Raw genomic sequence first — 15,272 nt, 5'->3', positions numbered from 1 at the left:
GAGGCAGCTGAGGGTGTAGGAGGGAGGATGAAGAGGCAGCTGTTCAGCCAGAGAAGGATAGATTGTGATCTGCTCCACGTTGTTGACACTATCCACAAATATCGCCGGCATCGGAAAATATGAATCAGCCCACATAGAGAAATGACTTAACGGCTGTAAGCAAGCCGTAGCCCCTACATTCACTCATAATTACAGTGTAGTGGCCAGAGACGGAGGCAGTGTACGGTAACACATCGACACAGAGGTATGAATTAGCCTTAAAAACCCCCACTGTTTCAATCCTGGTCTCACCAGCTGTTGTGAGCAACAGTGCAGGTGGGGTCATGACTGTTGTAGCCCAGGGGGCCCATAAATTAGGACTAGTTAGCATAGTGAGAGCAGAGGACAGCATGACCCAGGTGTGACACAAAGTGGGAGTCCCGGTTTTGAGGTTTGAGTCACAAAAGTGGAAAGAAACAAGGAAAACAAAAGAGGTATTTTGATGATATAGGACCGTGGGATCGGTTGTCTTCTTTGTTAAAACCAAAACAGCAGCACACCAATACCAATGAAAATCTGAAGTGACTCGGGCAGAAATGATCAAGCAGGCAACATAAACTTTAACACTATCAAAGTTTTATTCTTGATATGTTTAGTTACGTTCAATGACTTCCTCAGTCTCTAACGTACAATCTGATGTTATAGGGTGAAGTTATAGCCACAGGCAACCGAGTGAAGTGCAGCAGAGGTGAGAGGTTTGGTGATGCACAGGCAGGAAAGACGAGCGCAAGAAAAAGCGAGCTTTAATGATAAGCTGATACACAAAACCGAAAATCCAAGAAACAAAAGTTGGCAACAAAATGGTAACAAGGAAAATCTAAGAAGACTGAAGAGGATTACAAGAATGGAGGACAAACGATAAAGCCATGGGGAACAAATCACTAACAGGAAACACACAGGGAAACGGGAACAGATGCAGGAAAACAGGAGACGCAGGATGAAAACAGATCAGTTAGGGAGCAAAAGACTTGAATACACAAGGGCTAACGAACAACGAAACGCAGGCGTACACAAAAAAAGGTGGAAAAGGGACAAAGAGGAAGTGGAAAGATAAATCTACGAAATAAAACAGGAAATGACTAAATAAGCCAAACCATGTAGCGCAGTTTAGCTCAGTTGGTAGAGCAGGCGTCCCATGTACAGAGGCTTTGTCCTCACTGCAGCGGACCAGGGTTCGACTCCGGGCCTGGGGACCATTTGCTGCGTGTCACTTCCCCTCTCTCTGTCACCCTGTTTCCTGTCACCTTCTTCAGCTGTGCTATCAATAAAGCCATAAAGGCCAAAAAAACATGAAATAACTCAACACATATCACAAAAGTCATTTTAATGCAACACTTTCATGGACTTGACCACATCAAGACTTGACCTAACATGAAAGTTTAAAGAAAAAAAAATTTAATCAATCATGATTCAGCATTGTCAAGTGATTGTGAACAGTTGGCAGCTGGTTGGCTTAGCTGAGCGTAAAAAGACTCAAAATAACCTCTAGAATGGTTCTGTCTGAAGCTGACACAATCATTTCTCTGCTGCGAGCAACTTCCTGAGGTTGTTAGCTGGGTTAACAGTAAAGCCGAGAAATATTTGTAATTGACATTCACCCTTCAATTTATATCAATTATTGAGGATCAGAGGTGATTTTGTTCGCTCTTGGACAGAGCCGAACTAACTGTGTCCCCCCTCTCTCCAGTCTTTATGCTAAGCTAGGCTAAGCAAACTGCTTGCTGCTTCATATCTGGTGCACACTCATTATCAATCTCCTCATCTAACTCTTGGTAAGAAAGTGAGCATGGTTATTTTGTGAAACACCTCCCTATCTCTATAAAAACAGCTCGGTCGTCATTGTGATTCAGATGGCAAGAGAGGAGCAAGATACAGAATTTGCAATAAACTCTTTTAACCCCAGCCAGAGATAGCGGGAGTCTCCATGGTAGCCTAAATACGTCTGCTTCTTCGTGTTTGGTTTTTCTCTCTGCCCTCTGGCTGTTTTTCTGGCTTTCCAAGGCTATGAAAAGTCTGACTGGGAGTCCTCCATGACACTGCTAGCTTACAAAAACTCCCTCAGCAAAGTTTTCTCTCCATGTTGCTGTCCTGCTCTCGAAATCCTTACTCTTTACCGCCGATGCCACCTGGCTCTCTTTATTTGAGCCATACAAGGATGAAATAGTGACGTGCGGCATATCCGCTTCATCCTCCCACTCTCTGAACGCTCTTGTTCTCCCTCTGATTAGAGCTGCGTGGATGTGATGGCCAGTTTGTTGTAAGTGTTTGTCAGCTGTTAGAGAGGCCTGCTGGCCCGTCTAACCGGCCCTCTAATGGAAGTTGGAACGCTCGTTCTCCCTTTTCTCGCTGTATTTCTCAAAGTCAAACGCTCTCGCAGCATCGCACCTTTTTCCCAGCTGACAGCCTGCCGAATCTTTTCCCGTGAACGCTGAAAACCATTTAGCTTTCTCCTCAGTCGCCTCTCGAACATCCCGGTTAATAAATCAGGCGGTGGATGTGGGATTTGTTGAAGGTTCGGAAGCTGGCATGAGGGTCAGAGGTTGTTAACGACAAGCCCTGCTACAGTGATTTTTACACCCTGACTCAGATGATGATTATCTCCGCTGGAAGGACGAAGAATGGGGAAAAGAGCAAAAGCATGAGGGCTGAATTGTAATATTCGATGCTGCCCTGAGCCCATCCATCACAGATAGAAGAATCATAGAATGCCATTGGGGATGAAGGACTGTGGGTTCTCATCACTCCATTACATGGTTTACATGAGGAGGACATGCTTACCCAGCGCCATGCAATGTAAGCTTTTACGCTATCACCAGCATCAGCAGAGGCTCAATTCACTCATGTCAAATTTAGACGATTAAGAGCTTAGGAACTGAAAGAAACAAATGTCATCGCTTAGGCTGTAACACAATGAAGCACACACAGCTGTATTTCATTGCCCGATTTCAGGACGCGGGCGTGATTTGTTTGGAACTGTGCCCGTATCCGCTCTAAACGTTAGCGTTTCCCTCGCATGGAAACGTCTCCTCTTCCTCCAGCTTTCATGTTTCTCCCTCCAGTATTCCCTCATCTTGGAATCTCTCTGTCTCCCTCGCACTTGTTGCTCTCTCTGGTAATGATGTTAACAGGGTCAGATGCTTTCGGGGGGCCTAGAGGGAGAAAGACTCAGAGTGATTTTTGGGAAAGTGGTTAACCAGCACTGAGAAGTGTGGAGAGGAAAATCCTCTTCATTTTTCTCAGGCATTTATCACACATACATGCATCACATCAGTCAGCGGCACGTACGCCGCTATATCCACTGAGTTTGGTGTGTGTTTTCCGTGGTGTTCAGCACCATGGAGGCAGCTGTCGTCTTTAGCTTCCTCCCTCTTCCTCGTTTTCCTCTCCCCTCCGTTTCCTTTTCTCCTCGCTACCTTGCTTGTCTGAGTATCTTCACAAGATTTCAGATCTGTGGGATGAGTCTGAACCCCCCTTAGGGAGATGGGACATTGACTGGCTAGCAAGCATGTTCATAATTAATTCATATTTCACTGGTTATTTGAGCTATTTGAGTTTTCTCGCTCTTCAACTTTCTCCAAAGTTTTTTTTTTTTTTTTTAAAGTTTAAAGAGGACTTGGACTAGTATTGAGTGTGTGTGTGTGTGTGTGTGTGTGTGTGTGTGTGTGTGTGTGTGTGAATATAAAACCCCTTAAAACTTGTTTACAGGGCTTAATTATGTCTTTATCTCATGAAATATTCACAAGAAGTAACATTAAGCAACGTATTAATATAAAGTTTAATTCCCCAATAAGAACAGCTAATTTGCTGGTTTATTGAGATTTGATTGACAGTGGCCTGGCAACACTGGCAAACATCAACTGCTCTCAGAACCTAATAAAAAAAAAAAAAAACATTGGTAAATTCTGATTGATGCATGGAAATGAGTGACATCACACAAAAAATATACAAATATTTTATTTGAATACACAAAACTGTTGCAAATGACATAGTGTCTCATAAGACGCTGATTGACATGACAGGTTTTCAGTGCCTTCATTAAAACATCTCACCTACTGCCACATAAGCCAGAGCACTGTGTTGGTGTTGTTCAGGTTATGCATCACTAATTGGCCTCTTCTGTACAGTCCCCTCTGGGAAGCGGGGTGTATGCACTGAGAAGTGTGTGCATGGAATGTCACACTCTCGTTGAAAGGTGATAATGAAACCTTGTTGTATGAGACAGTTTTTTTTTTTTTGTATTTTCTTCCCCATCCTGTTGTTGCCATAGAAGGTAGCCAGTGGAGACAGTAACCCTCCATTCTTTCCAATAGACCACATTCACATAGTGAACATATTTGCTCTGCTTTGCAGGTGATAGAAGTCGTATAAAATATGGGAATCTTACAACATGTTGTAATTTCACCACTTGTACAATGGATAGTGAAAATCTGGAGAGACCTGGGACATATTCCAAGGTTATGTGATGACTAATGTTATCTTTCAGTCACATCCGAGCTAACATTACCACTTGATAACACATATTTCACTTCCGGGCTTAAATAAATGTGTCCAAGACGTGTGTTGATGTAGAATTAATGAACACATTTCCCATTGTATCATGTAACAATTCCTAGTTAACATTACTTCCTAATGTTAAATATTTACTCACAAAAGTTAACTGGATATCAAATATATGACCTGCAACCAGGAACACAGCAGTACTGCATTTGATTTTTTTTTTTTCCTGTGACATCAGAGAAAAATGGCCACCATCTGAATATGGTCCATTGCCAGCAGGGTGTTAATCCACTGGTTGCATAAAGACGACCAATAGTATGAAACCTTATGAGAAAATAATGACCCCACTTCTCACTCGATTTATTACGTCAGTTAATGCTTCCATTAGGAGTTTGTGGTCTCAGTTGCTTGTGTAAAGTTCATTTTGTAGACTTTGATCCCATTTTTAAGGTTTGCTTCAGCGTGTGGCTTCCTTGTGATGGAGAGTCCAGTGTTTCCCACACATATACTTAACTTGGGTGGTCCATCCAGGTATATTAAAAGTCCAGAATCTCATCCAAGTGTGGTCACCTCTGGCTCAAAGGCAGTAATGCTAGACTCATGACTTCAGTAATTGTTGTCCACAAACAAATGGGTGACGTCATGTTGGGTTAAACTTTTCGTTGTTGTCGCTGGTATGAAGACGAGTGCTGTACTCGATACTTGAGTTGTTGCTATCACATTGAGGTGAGGGATCTGCTCACCCTTTTCTGGTTGCTCATCGCAGATTTCTTCTGCTTTAATCTGTGTGTGTGTCTGTGTGTGTGTTTGTGAGTTTGTAATTAGGAATGAAAGCAAAGTGAGATGAGGTGATCGACAGCTCAACTCTCCACATTAGCACTTCTCGACACAGCTGCGAATGTCCTCTATATTATTTACACCCTGCAGGGTTTTTATTATACACCTTTTCTAGGTGTATAATTATCCAATGTCAGTGACGATGTGACTGTTGGACGCAAATTCTAGTGGCCTCACTGCCATTTCCACTGAGAATAAGACACTGGCCACAAATGATTGGATTAGTGTTTAACCCCCCTTCCACTTAGCATAATCCTCTTTGCAGCTTTCCCTGTGTGTGTGTGTGTGTGTGTGTGTGTGTGTGCGTGTGTGTGTGTGTGTGTGTGTTTATGTGTGCGTTCGGAGTACTCTGGGTCCATTGCTGTGCGCGCTCCAGCTGACGATCAGCAAGGTCACTTGGAGAGCTCATCCGCGGTCATCCACCATCGTCTGGCAGGCGCAGGTCGCATGTTTCCGGCGTCCAGTCAACGAGCTGTGTGGGAAGCACCCGGCAGCGAAGATGAGAGATGAGACACAGGAAAGAGTGAAGCCAGAGTGGGTTAGGGCGGGAGGAGGATGAGGAGAGGGGTAGCGAGACATCCGCGGTATGCGGAGATGGAGATGAGCGTTAATAATAGAAAAATCTGAGGCCTTGTTGAGAAAATATGGGCACTAGACATCGAGACAGCGCAGCCAGAGGTGAAGAGATGGGGGAGGTTGCGGGCAAAGGATTATTGCGGGGAAAGGTTGGTGGAATTGAGCGATCAGTTGAAGGTCTGCAGGGTTTGGTATGTCATTGTCAGCCTTTCTAAACAGCCTCCAGAGCGATGGGCACTTTGAAGTTTCACAGAGCTGCTTAAATCCTGCCTGAAAAGACGCAGAGAACCGCGAGGCACAGAGAAGAGACAGGAATATACTGAGAGGGAAAGAGAGAGAGGGGGGGGGAAGAGAGGACGAAGGGAAGGATTGATGATGGGAGGAAGGGAGTGAGAGTAATCAGAAGTAAGGAGGCAGCTTGTTTCAGGGGGATGACAGGAGACAGGCGAGCGGAGGAAAGCTCCGGGTGCGCCAACACAGTATGAGTAGTAAGGCTTTTTTTTGGGGGGGGGTGCATGAGTAATATGTTTCCAGCAGTTCGAGATGAGTAGCTGCAACATGAGAAGCAGTGATGCAGCAGTACAGCCCTGACATGATCTGAGCCGAATGTGGGTAGACTGGGTGCCGCCAGATTAGCACACTGACGAAAAGCAGGGAACCGAGGCCTGAGTCAGAATGGATGGCTTCTTCGTACTAAATGCGTCCCATCACTTCCTCGGCAAGATGCAGTCAGCGCGCTCCACTATAGACTTTCTGTCAGTCTCAGGTTTAGAGTGCTGGGAGGGTATTTCATGTGTTCGCTGACTTTTAAAATGCTAGTAGCCAAATCTTTAGCAGGTCAAAGGTGCAACACGTAAGACAGTCGATCGCAGAGTCTCATTCTCAGGTCCTTGAATACCAGCGACTTGGGTTGTTGCCCACCAGCCCATAGCACTGGTAGTTGACACACTAGGAATGAGACTTGACAATCAATTTTCTTTCTCCAGGGTATGACAGTATGTTCAGAGTGACTAGAATGTTGTCAGCCATATCAGACACTAAAGTGGTGTGAGCATCCTCCTGGTTTAAAGGATACATTCAAACGAAAATGAAAATTCACTCATCATCTTGATACGGCAGCGTTGGATAGAAAGTTGGGTGAAGTTTCATCGTCCACAAAACATTTCTGGAGCAGAACAGCATTGCCATCTCTTCAACAACTGAAGAAGATGGGGGACCTGTCTTAAAATGCACAAAAACAACCAAAACGTGGCTTCTTACAGGTCATCCAGTAGTTGAGTTCTCCTGGAGTCCTGATATCTCAGAAATGTGTCCTCAGTTTTGAACTGCTAAACGCATTTGTAGACGCTAGGCTAAAAGCAATACACCCTATCTGGAGAGGGTGCAAAAACTCAACCGCACATTGAGGATGTAAATACTGTCTTTTAAAATCAATTTGGGATCCCAAGGCTTGCAGAGATTTTTGATTACATCAGAATAGCTGTATGGGCACATGTTTTTTTCAATACAAGTCTACTTCAGTTGTGTAGGAGAAAGCTGCAACAGAGTTTTGCTGTGGAGCTCCAGAAATGTTTAGTAGACTAAGAAACTTCACCCGACTTTCCATCCACCTGAGGGGGGGAAGGTGAGATGATGACTGAATTTTCCTTAGTGGGTGAACTTATCCTTTAACAGATCTGGATAATCTAAAGATACAAACAAGTAATGTTGTTCTACAGCTAGAAATCTGAGGAGGAACATGCAGCCAATCGTCTTCTTTTCTCTTTTCAAGGGAAATATTTATTGTGTTTCTTCAAAGGGCTTCTTCAGTTCCATTTCCACGTGCTAACAACACAAGCCTTAATGATTAGTTGACTGTGATGTTTGTTTTCTCTTGGTTTTTTAAAAAAAGCATCAGGAGATGTGTTTTATTATTCAGCAGGACTGCATGAAAAATGTAACATGAGCAGAGTGCGTGTGGGAAATATTAATAAGTACAGAATTATTAAAAAATTATTCTGAGTGGGGCTGATTTCACCATGCCAAGCCTTGTATGGCAGTCCTATGATATCCCTATAGGAACTTATCTGGTAGGATCCAGTGACATCACTGGGAGCTTAACACACTTTATATTCGTTTACGTTATTTCTGCTGTCACTTTGATAATTTACATCATATATTTTCCTTAGAGGCAGCTGATAGGCAGATGATTGCACCACTTGGCCAAATAAAACTTTCCCCTTTCCATTTTCTATAAGAGCGAGCTTAACAAGTTTGAATTTAAATGCAATGCTATTCATGAGCGGAGTTTCATAGTTCATGTGATGACTGGTCCTGTGGGAGTCCCATAAGAGAAATCAAGCCATAAGAAACCATTGATTTAAGCATTTTTTTTTAATTTTGCTGTGCCAAGAGAGGGACTCTGAAAGAAAATCATGGATCTGTGAAGATTTTCATCAACTCACAAGTGGAAAGTGTCTCAAATAGTGACAAAAGACCTGAGGCTCAAACCGCAGGAAGGAAGTAAGACGCGCGATCCACACAAACGAACACGCGTAGAGTCATGCGTGGCCATACACATGCATGGGCGTGAATGCACTCGCATTAATAGCAGTGAATGAAAGCTGGGGGTGTAGTGGAAGTGTAAGGGAAAGTTACTATGAGAGGAGAGAGAGGATGTTGAAGTTAAAAAGCTGTTCTGGTGAATTATTAATGCCAAGAATTGTGCCCACAGACACAGCATCTTACAGACTTTCTCTCTCTCTCTCCCACACACACACACACACACACACACACACACACACACACACACACACACACACTCGCAAACACAGCTGCAATCCCCAGTTGCTTGTGCAGACAGGAAACGGCGTACTTGTCGCTCTGTCTGGATTTGGGGGGGGGGGGGCGGGTGTGTGTAAGTGCTCTGTTGTTGGCCCCAATGAGAGGGATGTTTGTAGTTGTTCCCTGAATGGTGAATACTGTGTGTGTGTGTGCGATTGGTGTGTGTGTCTGTGTGTGGGTGTGTGTGTGTGTGGGTGTGCATTTGGTGTGTGTGAGTGAGAGTGTGTATGAGTGAGGATGCAAAGGGTTGAGGCAAGATTCCCATATGTTGTTTGCCTAAATATAGGCTACAAAGCGACGTACAGATTAGCAATAGTCGGTCTTCTGTGGGGGCTTAACGCTGAAGTCTGGCCTCAGTTGGCAGCTCACAGTTCGTGGATCAGTCCACCAGCTACATGTTTTGTTTTAATGAGATCAACGTCGTACAATCGGAGATTCTTATTTATTCATTAACAATATAAAAAATGCAAAAGCAGTGTTTGTAAGTTTAACCTTCTTAGATTCCTGCTGCTTTAGTTTTTATTTAGAAGAAGACGGCGCTGGTAACAGCGGAACTTCTAAAAAATGCTGACATGGAGCAATTGTCTCATTTTTGTAGGCATAGAACAGAGGAGGTATTACATAAATCAGGATGGTCATTGTTGTTTTTTTTTTTAGGTAGCAGTTTTGACCTCTCACTAGACCGTGTTGTAATGGTTGTAATTAAAGTGCGCCTTCTGCAAACCTGCCAACACGAGGCTGTGAAAAAAGAGTCTTTCTGGCATGCGCAAATGGCCAACCCTTAACCACCCCTCCATATATAACACCACACCACAGATTAATAGGCTAAATGCAAGGGATTTTTCAATAAAATCACTTTATGTGAGTCTCAAATGCATAGCTCACAGGAAAAATAATGTACAGGAAGGCATTCTAAAGTCATTTTTCTTATTGTGAGACAGTTTCTGTGTGTGGAGGAGCCATGGTTGCCAGGTAGATCCTCAAAAAGAAGAAGAGGAAGGATGAAATGATGCAGCACTACAGTCTGCAGAGTACTTGTGCTGCTTGTAAGCCAGTGAGACAAGTCAGGAGCACTTTCAGCGTCAGACTGAGCTGAACGAAGGGTTTGAGCAAGCACAGGAACATCAACACATGTGAGGCAGGGTCGTTAAGATACAATTGAGCTATTAGCTGGATTACGTTAGCTTCCGGGTTGCCAGTGCTGTCTTCGCTGTCGTCAAACTGACAGCAGTCGGTCTTAGATGCTGCGTTTAGGTCCCTGTCTGGTCATGTCTGACCAGCACTCTCATCAATTAATGTGGTCGCTGGCAGCTCGGCTTCTTTAAATCGAAGCTGCATGGCGGGGTTGCAGCCAACATCCATGCTAATGCTATCAGCTACAAGAAATTCCAATCAATGTCCTTGAAAAATCTCTCCCTTCCACACCTTTTTTTTACAAGAAACATGTAAATATGCGGACGCCGATAACATTCACTTTCATTCCACGGGGAAGAAATCAAGAAAGAATTCCCGGATCCGTCCCTGTAGTGCACAGTCTTGCTCGGGAACAATGAAAATGGACCCATCAGACATAACAGTAGCCTTTTTACTATCCATTTCAAAAATATGACACACTTAGCACACCATGCTGACTTGTGTTTTTCCAGCTCACGCTCACCTCAGCTCCTCTCACCTCAGAGCAGCACAGCTGCGGTACCGTCCCAAGTGGTGGAAGGTTAACATGGGAGTGCGTGTAATAGCAGTGAGCGTGATTGGATCTCAGCTGTTAAAAGGAGCTGCTGTGTATGTTTCAAGCGGTTAGTGGTGTTCAAAAACTGTGTGCGCGCGTGTTCGGATGAGTGTGTCTGTGTGCACACCTCAACCTCAGTTGGCACTCTCCATAATGCTCAGCTGCACACGCCACGTTGTTTCTGTATTTCCTGGGAGATGCTGGGTGCATAAACTCTGCCAGTGCTAAATAATTAAACCACAGTTTTGTAACCCGTGTTCTCTCTTTCTTTCTCTCCCCCCACCCTCACCCCACCATCCACTCTTTTCTCTTCTCTCACCTCCACCTCCTTCTGTAGCTGGTGTTACCGTGGCCCAGAGAGTGGTAATGGTGCAAGGTGGCCCGCTGATACGGACGGAGGGCTCTCACGTGACCATCTGGTGCAACGTGACGGGCTACAAAGAGGGGGTGGAACAGGACTTTGAGTGGTCCATGTATCTGCCAACGGCGGCGGACAGGGAGATCCGCATCGTCAGCACGGCTGAGCCCAGCTATGCCTACGCCGTTTATGCCCAGAGGGTGAACAGCAAAGAGATCTACGTGGAGAGGCTGAGCGGCGACTCGGCCGTGCTGCACATCACCAAAGTGCAGGCCAAGGACCAGGGTCTGTTCGAGTGTTACACACCCAACACAGACGGCCGGTACCTGGGATCCTACAGCGCACGCACAAACCTCACTGGTGAGACTCTAAGCGCAGACACACACACACACACACACACACACACACACACACACACACACACACACAGATAAACTGTGACTAACCACGTGCTACCAAGCATGTAAACCTGTCCAAGTAGCCGCTCCCAAAATAAAACAATCAACCTGAAAATGAGCATGATTTGTCTCCTTTCAGACAAACTGATCCCAGCCTTTTTAGCATTCAGATGACATGATACACATATGCAATACACTTTGGCAAACGTGACTGGAATTCAATACATCAAATTAACATCCAACAAAGCAAGTTCATTTGTATTCTGGAGCCACCTTCAGACACAGAGGTAATAAAAGTGCTAGGGATAATGTAATATGACCACCTCTGTAGCAGTGTTGTGATTATATTAGTTCAGAAATTTAAGATTTAAGTTACTAGAGTTGCCAGGATGAATCAGTTGATGTCGGCTATTAAAGGAGACGTATGATCATTTTCAGGTACATCATTCTACTAGAATAGGTTTACATGCTTTAATGCTTAAAAGAGACATCAGTTTGCTCATATTGTCCAGTGCTGCAGCTCTGAATCCCCCTTCTGAACATGGTTTTAGCTCCTGTCTCTTTAAGGCCACTCCTCCAGATTCCCCAGTCTGCTCTGATTGGTCAGCTCACACATGCCTGACCCGGCACCGCTAACAATAACGGCGCAACTGTGCGAAGTCAATTTTCACATGCCAGACTAGCCGCTGGGAATACATTATGCAAATGTCTGACATGGTGATGTAGTGTGTCACAGAGGGACAGAAATGAAGGTGAGACTATCGAGGAGGAGTTCAGGAGCAGTGTTTTCTGTGGGACAGAGGAGCCTCTGTTGGTGTGAAAGATCTTTTACATGCATCTTTTACTGAACCTACGCATATAACACACTGAGGGAATTGGAAAAAACCAAACAAGCAGAATAATTCCCCCTTAAATCAAATAGCAAGTATTTTGATAATCGATTAATCAGTTTGAGTCATTTTTTGATTGAACGAATGATCTGATTACAGCTTTTTAAAAGTGAATGTTTTCTTTCTTTCTTTTTACTTCTCTTCAACAATAGCTGAATATTTGCCCTCACCATGTTGTGGACAAAACAAGACATTTGAGGACATTACCCTTTCTGTGAATCTCGCCTTTCTGTACCCATCAGATGTAGTGTACATGATGGACCACACATGGCAGCTTCATTACTTACTTTGGCCTCACGAAATACTGCAGGGATTTGATTAAACGTCCATTTATTTCGACCTGTGCAACATATATGCACAATATCAATGAAATTCGAAGTGGATCAAAACTAGGTTTTTGCACAGGACCCCCTATGCAAATCAGGGCCCCGTGGTTGAAAAGAATGCGAGATCTGCTTTGAGTCATTCCAGTGCATATTGTGCCACAGCGCCGCTTACTCTAAACAAATTTACATAAACCTCTCCGACCTGGGGCCTCGAGCGGCGTGCCTAATAGTATGTGCTGTCAACCCTGAATGTGATGTTCTTGGAGGCTTTTTGGTAAAATACAGAATAATCTGTATCGCAAGCAGATCAGTGACAGCCAGGCTGATCACAAATAAAGCGAACCAGAGCCTGATGTCCAAAAACTAGCTGTGAACCGCGCGCCCTTGTTGAGGGGGTGTGAGAGGAAGTGCTGCAATCCAGCATCACACAATGTCCCATCTGTTCTGACCGGGGAAAAAAAAACTGAGCACTTCCCTATCTCACTCACACGCCCACACAAGCTCTCACACCTCCTTCTCATCTACTGTATTCTTTCCTTGCCCTGAGCAGTTTCAGTACAGAGCGGTGTGTCGGAGTGATGTGTCAAACAGCAGCGCTAGTTCCCGTCTTCCGCTCCTTCCTCTCTGCCAGGGACATGTTCGGATCAACCCAACAGGCATGCGGTGCTGAAGCCACAGCTGTCATAGTTTGAATTTCCATTCCCGTCATAACTTCGTGCCTCCGTCCCCGTCGAGGCTGACCTTCCTCCTGAGGTCAAAGTGCATACCAAGTGCTCAGTGGCAGAGTTGCGCTATGTGCGTGTCCCGGTGTGTCCCTGTGAACGGAGAACTTCTCGGTCAGAAAGTCATGTTCGCTTAACAGATCAATGGGCCCGGCTTTTCGTTGAATAAGTATTATCATCAGCGCCTCAGCGGTTGTATTATCTCGTACGAGCAGTGCGATGTGAATTTGGGTCAGGGCTCAGGCGAGGGGCACTTTAAAAACAGCACTGCTGATAGCGCGCAGTATTTATAGAAATGCGTGTGAGAGAGCGAGGCCAAGGGTGCGAGCCGAGGTGTTGAGGGACTTTGTTATCTGAGCCTTTCTGTGTCTTTAACCTCTTAACCCAGTTTCAGAGGTCAGGGGTACACGGCGGGGTCCTTCCCGTCTTCGGCCCCTCTGTGATTGCTCAGCAGCTGCACGCCTCCTGGGCTGTCGGCGGACAAACAATACCTTGTACTCCCTTCCCCTCCCCCTCCTCCGCCGCCTCCTCCTCCTCCCCATGTCCATCTTCTCTTCCTCATTCTCCCGTCTTTCATTCTGTCATCTGTCCGTCTCCATTCATCAGCCCCCTGGCCCCTTTCTTTAATTTGCTCTTGCCCTTAAAAAACCTCCGCTGAGCTGCCTCTGAGAATATGTGATTCAAGGGTGATGTCAGAGAACAGCCGCAACCAGGGGAGTGTTATGGAGGAAATATGGGGAGGAAGGATATGAGATAGGAGGTGTGTGTCTGTCTGTGTGAGTTTCTGTGTATCTGGGCTGTTTGGGTTTGATGTAAGAGTCGAAGGCCGCGCAGTAATCTGTGCCCTGAGTGGTGCATTAAGGCTTACTCACTCGCAGGGATGTGTTTCACCCACTGTCGACACTCCGCACAAAGGGCAGAGGAGGGTTTCAATGTGCAACTTGATGCCTGATCCCTGAGGGGGAGAGGAGCGGTTTCTGTTATGCACCTGGACGGCGTTCTCCATGATACTGTGACTGTTCCCCTGTGTTTTCAGGTCTTGTATTGTCCGTCACACAGAATCAGACACCCCACTCAAGCACGTGGATGATTGCCTGGAAACCTGATCTTTGCCTTTTGGGGTTTTTTTGTACGCATGTCTCTTTGTATGGGACTGAGTAGACAGAAATTGTGTTTTTTTTTGTGTGTGCGTGTCTTTTCTTCCCCCTCTGTGAAACTAAACTTAGATTAATCAAAATATAGCTCTGCTCAGCCCCTAAGTGTCAATACTGCCCGAGGCAGTGCAGTAATATTACACATGTGAAATGAATCATTTGGCAGCACGGCACAAATACAAGATGATGTCCTCTAAATCATGGTGTGACTCAGATAAACAGAGAAGTCATTATTCTTTGTGAAGAGAAAGGTTAGGTTTGACAGTTCCTTTTGTTATTTTCCTCCACGATTTTGAAGGGGAAAGACAGACTGGCGTACTAGCAAGTGAGGAAATAATCTCCGCTGTGGCCGTATCTGTAAATGAATTATTGGCCCGTGTACTTAAAGCGTCCATAACTGCTATGTTTATATTAAGAATAAATATGAAATCGCCCAGCGATAAAACCCACAGAGAATTATCGCCCGGCTCCGCATTTCCCCCCCTGCACTCAGCTTCACAGCTTCATTTTTCACTTTGTGGTTTTTACGGCTCACAACTGAACTGTTTTGGCTCAAGTCTCACCGGGCTCATCAACCTTGTTTCCAGCAGCTGCAGGCAGTTAAAAAACTCTAAAATCCCCCTCTGTACACCCGTACCTGCTCAGCACCAAAACAGCAGACAGATAGTTAGTGACTAGCTGGTGAACATTTAGCAGCTAATGAGCGTGATATTTCCCTCAAGAGTTGGTGGAGACCAAAAACGGAGCCAATGGTGAGGTGAATGTTGGACTTCATCTGGTAGTGCACAACTTCACAAATGCTTATCTTGGTCAGTATCTGGTGGTGTGTGTGAACAGGAAACCGTTTGCTAACACCCCCACCGCATCGCCCATTAAAGGTGATAACATGTCGGCGTATTTTTGTTCCTCCAGGTGAAGTAATG

At 45.0% G+C, this 15,272-nt stretch overlaps 1 protein-coding gene across 1 annotated transcript in view; it reads left to right on the top strand.

Annotated features, from left to right (window-relative positions):
- Window positions 1–15,272, top strand: part of igsf3 (immunoglobulin superfamily, member 3) — an 82,196-nt gene that overhangs the window by 11,291 nt on the left and 55,633 nt on the right. The window contains exon 2 of the mRNA XM_037109055.1: window positions 10,839–11,219. Within this exon, the coding sequence (XP_036964950.1) occupies window positions 10,839–11,219 (381 nt within the window). The remainder of the gene's footprint in view (window positions 1–10,838; window positions 11,220–15,272) is intronic.

The sequence above is a fragment of the Acanthopagrus latus genome, chromosome 9 (assembly GCF_904848185.1).
Source record: "Acanthopagrus latus isolate v.2019 chromosome 9, fAcaLat1.1, whole genome shotgun sequence".
Classification (NCBI taxonomy): domain Eukaryota; kingdom Metazoa; phylum Chordata; class Actinopteri; order Spariformes; family Sparidae; genus Acanthopagrus; species Acanthopagrus latus.
The sequence above is the reverse complement of the archived record's forward strand: the minus strand, read 5'-3'. Positions and strand labels throughout refer to the sequence as shown.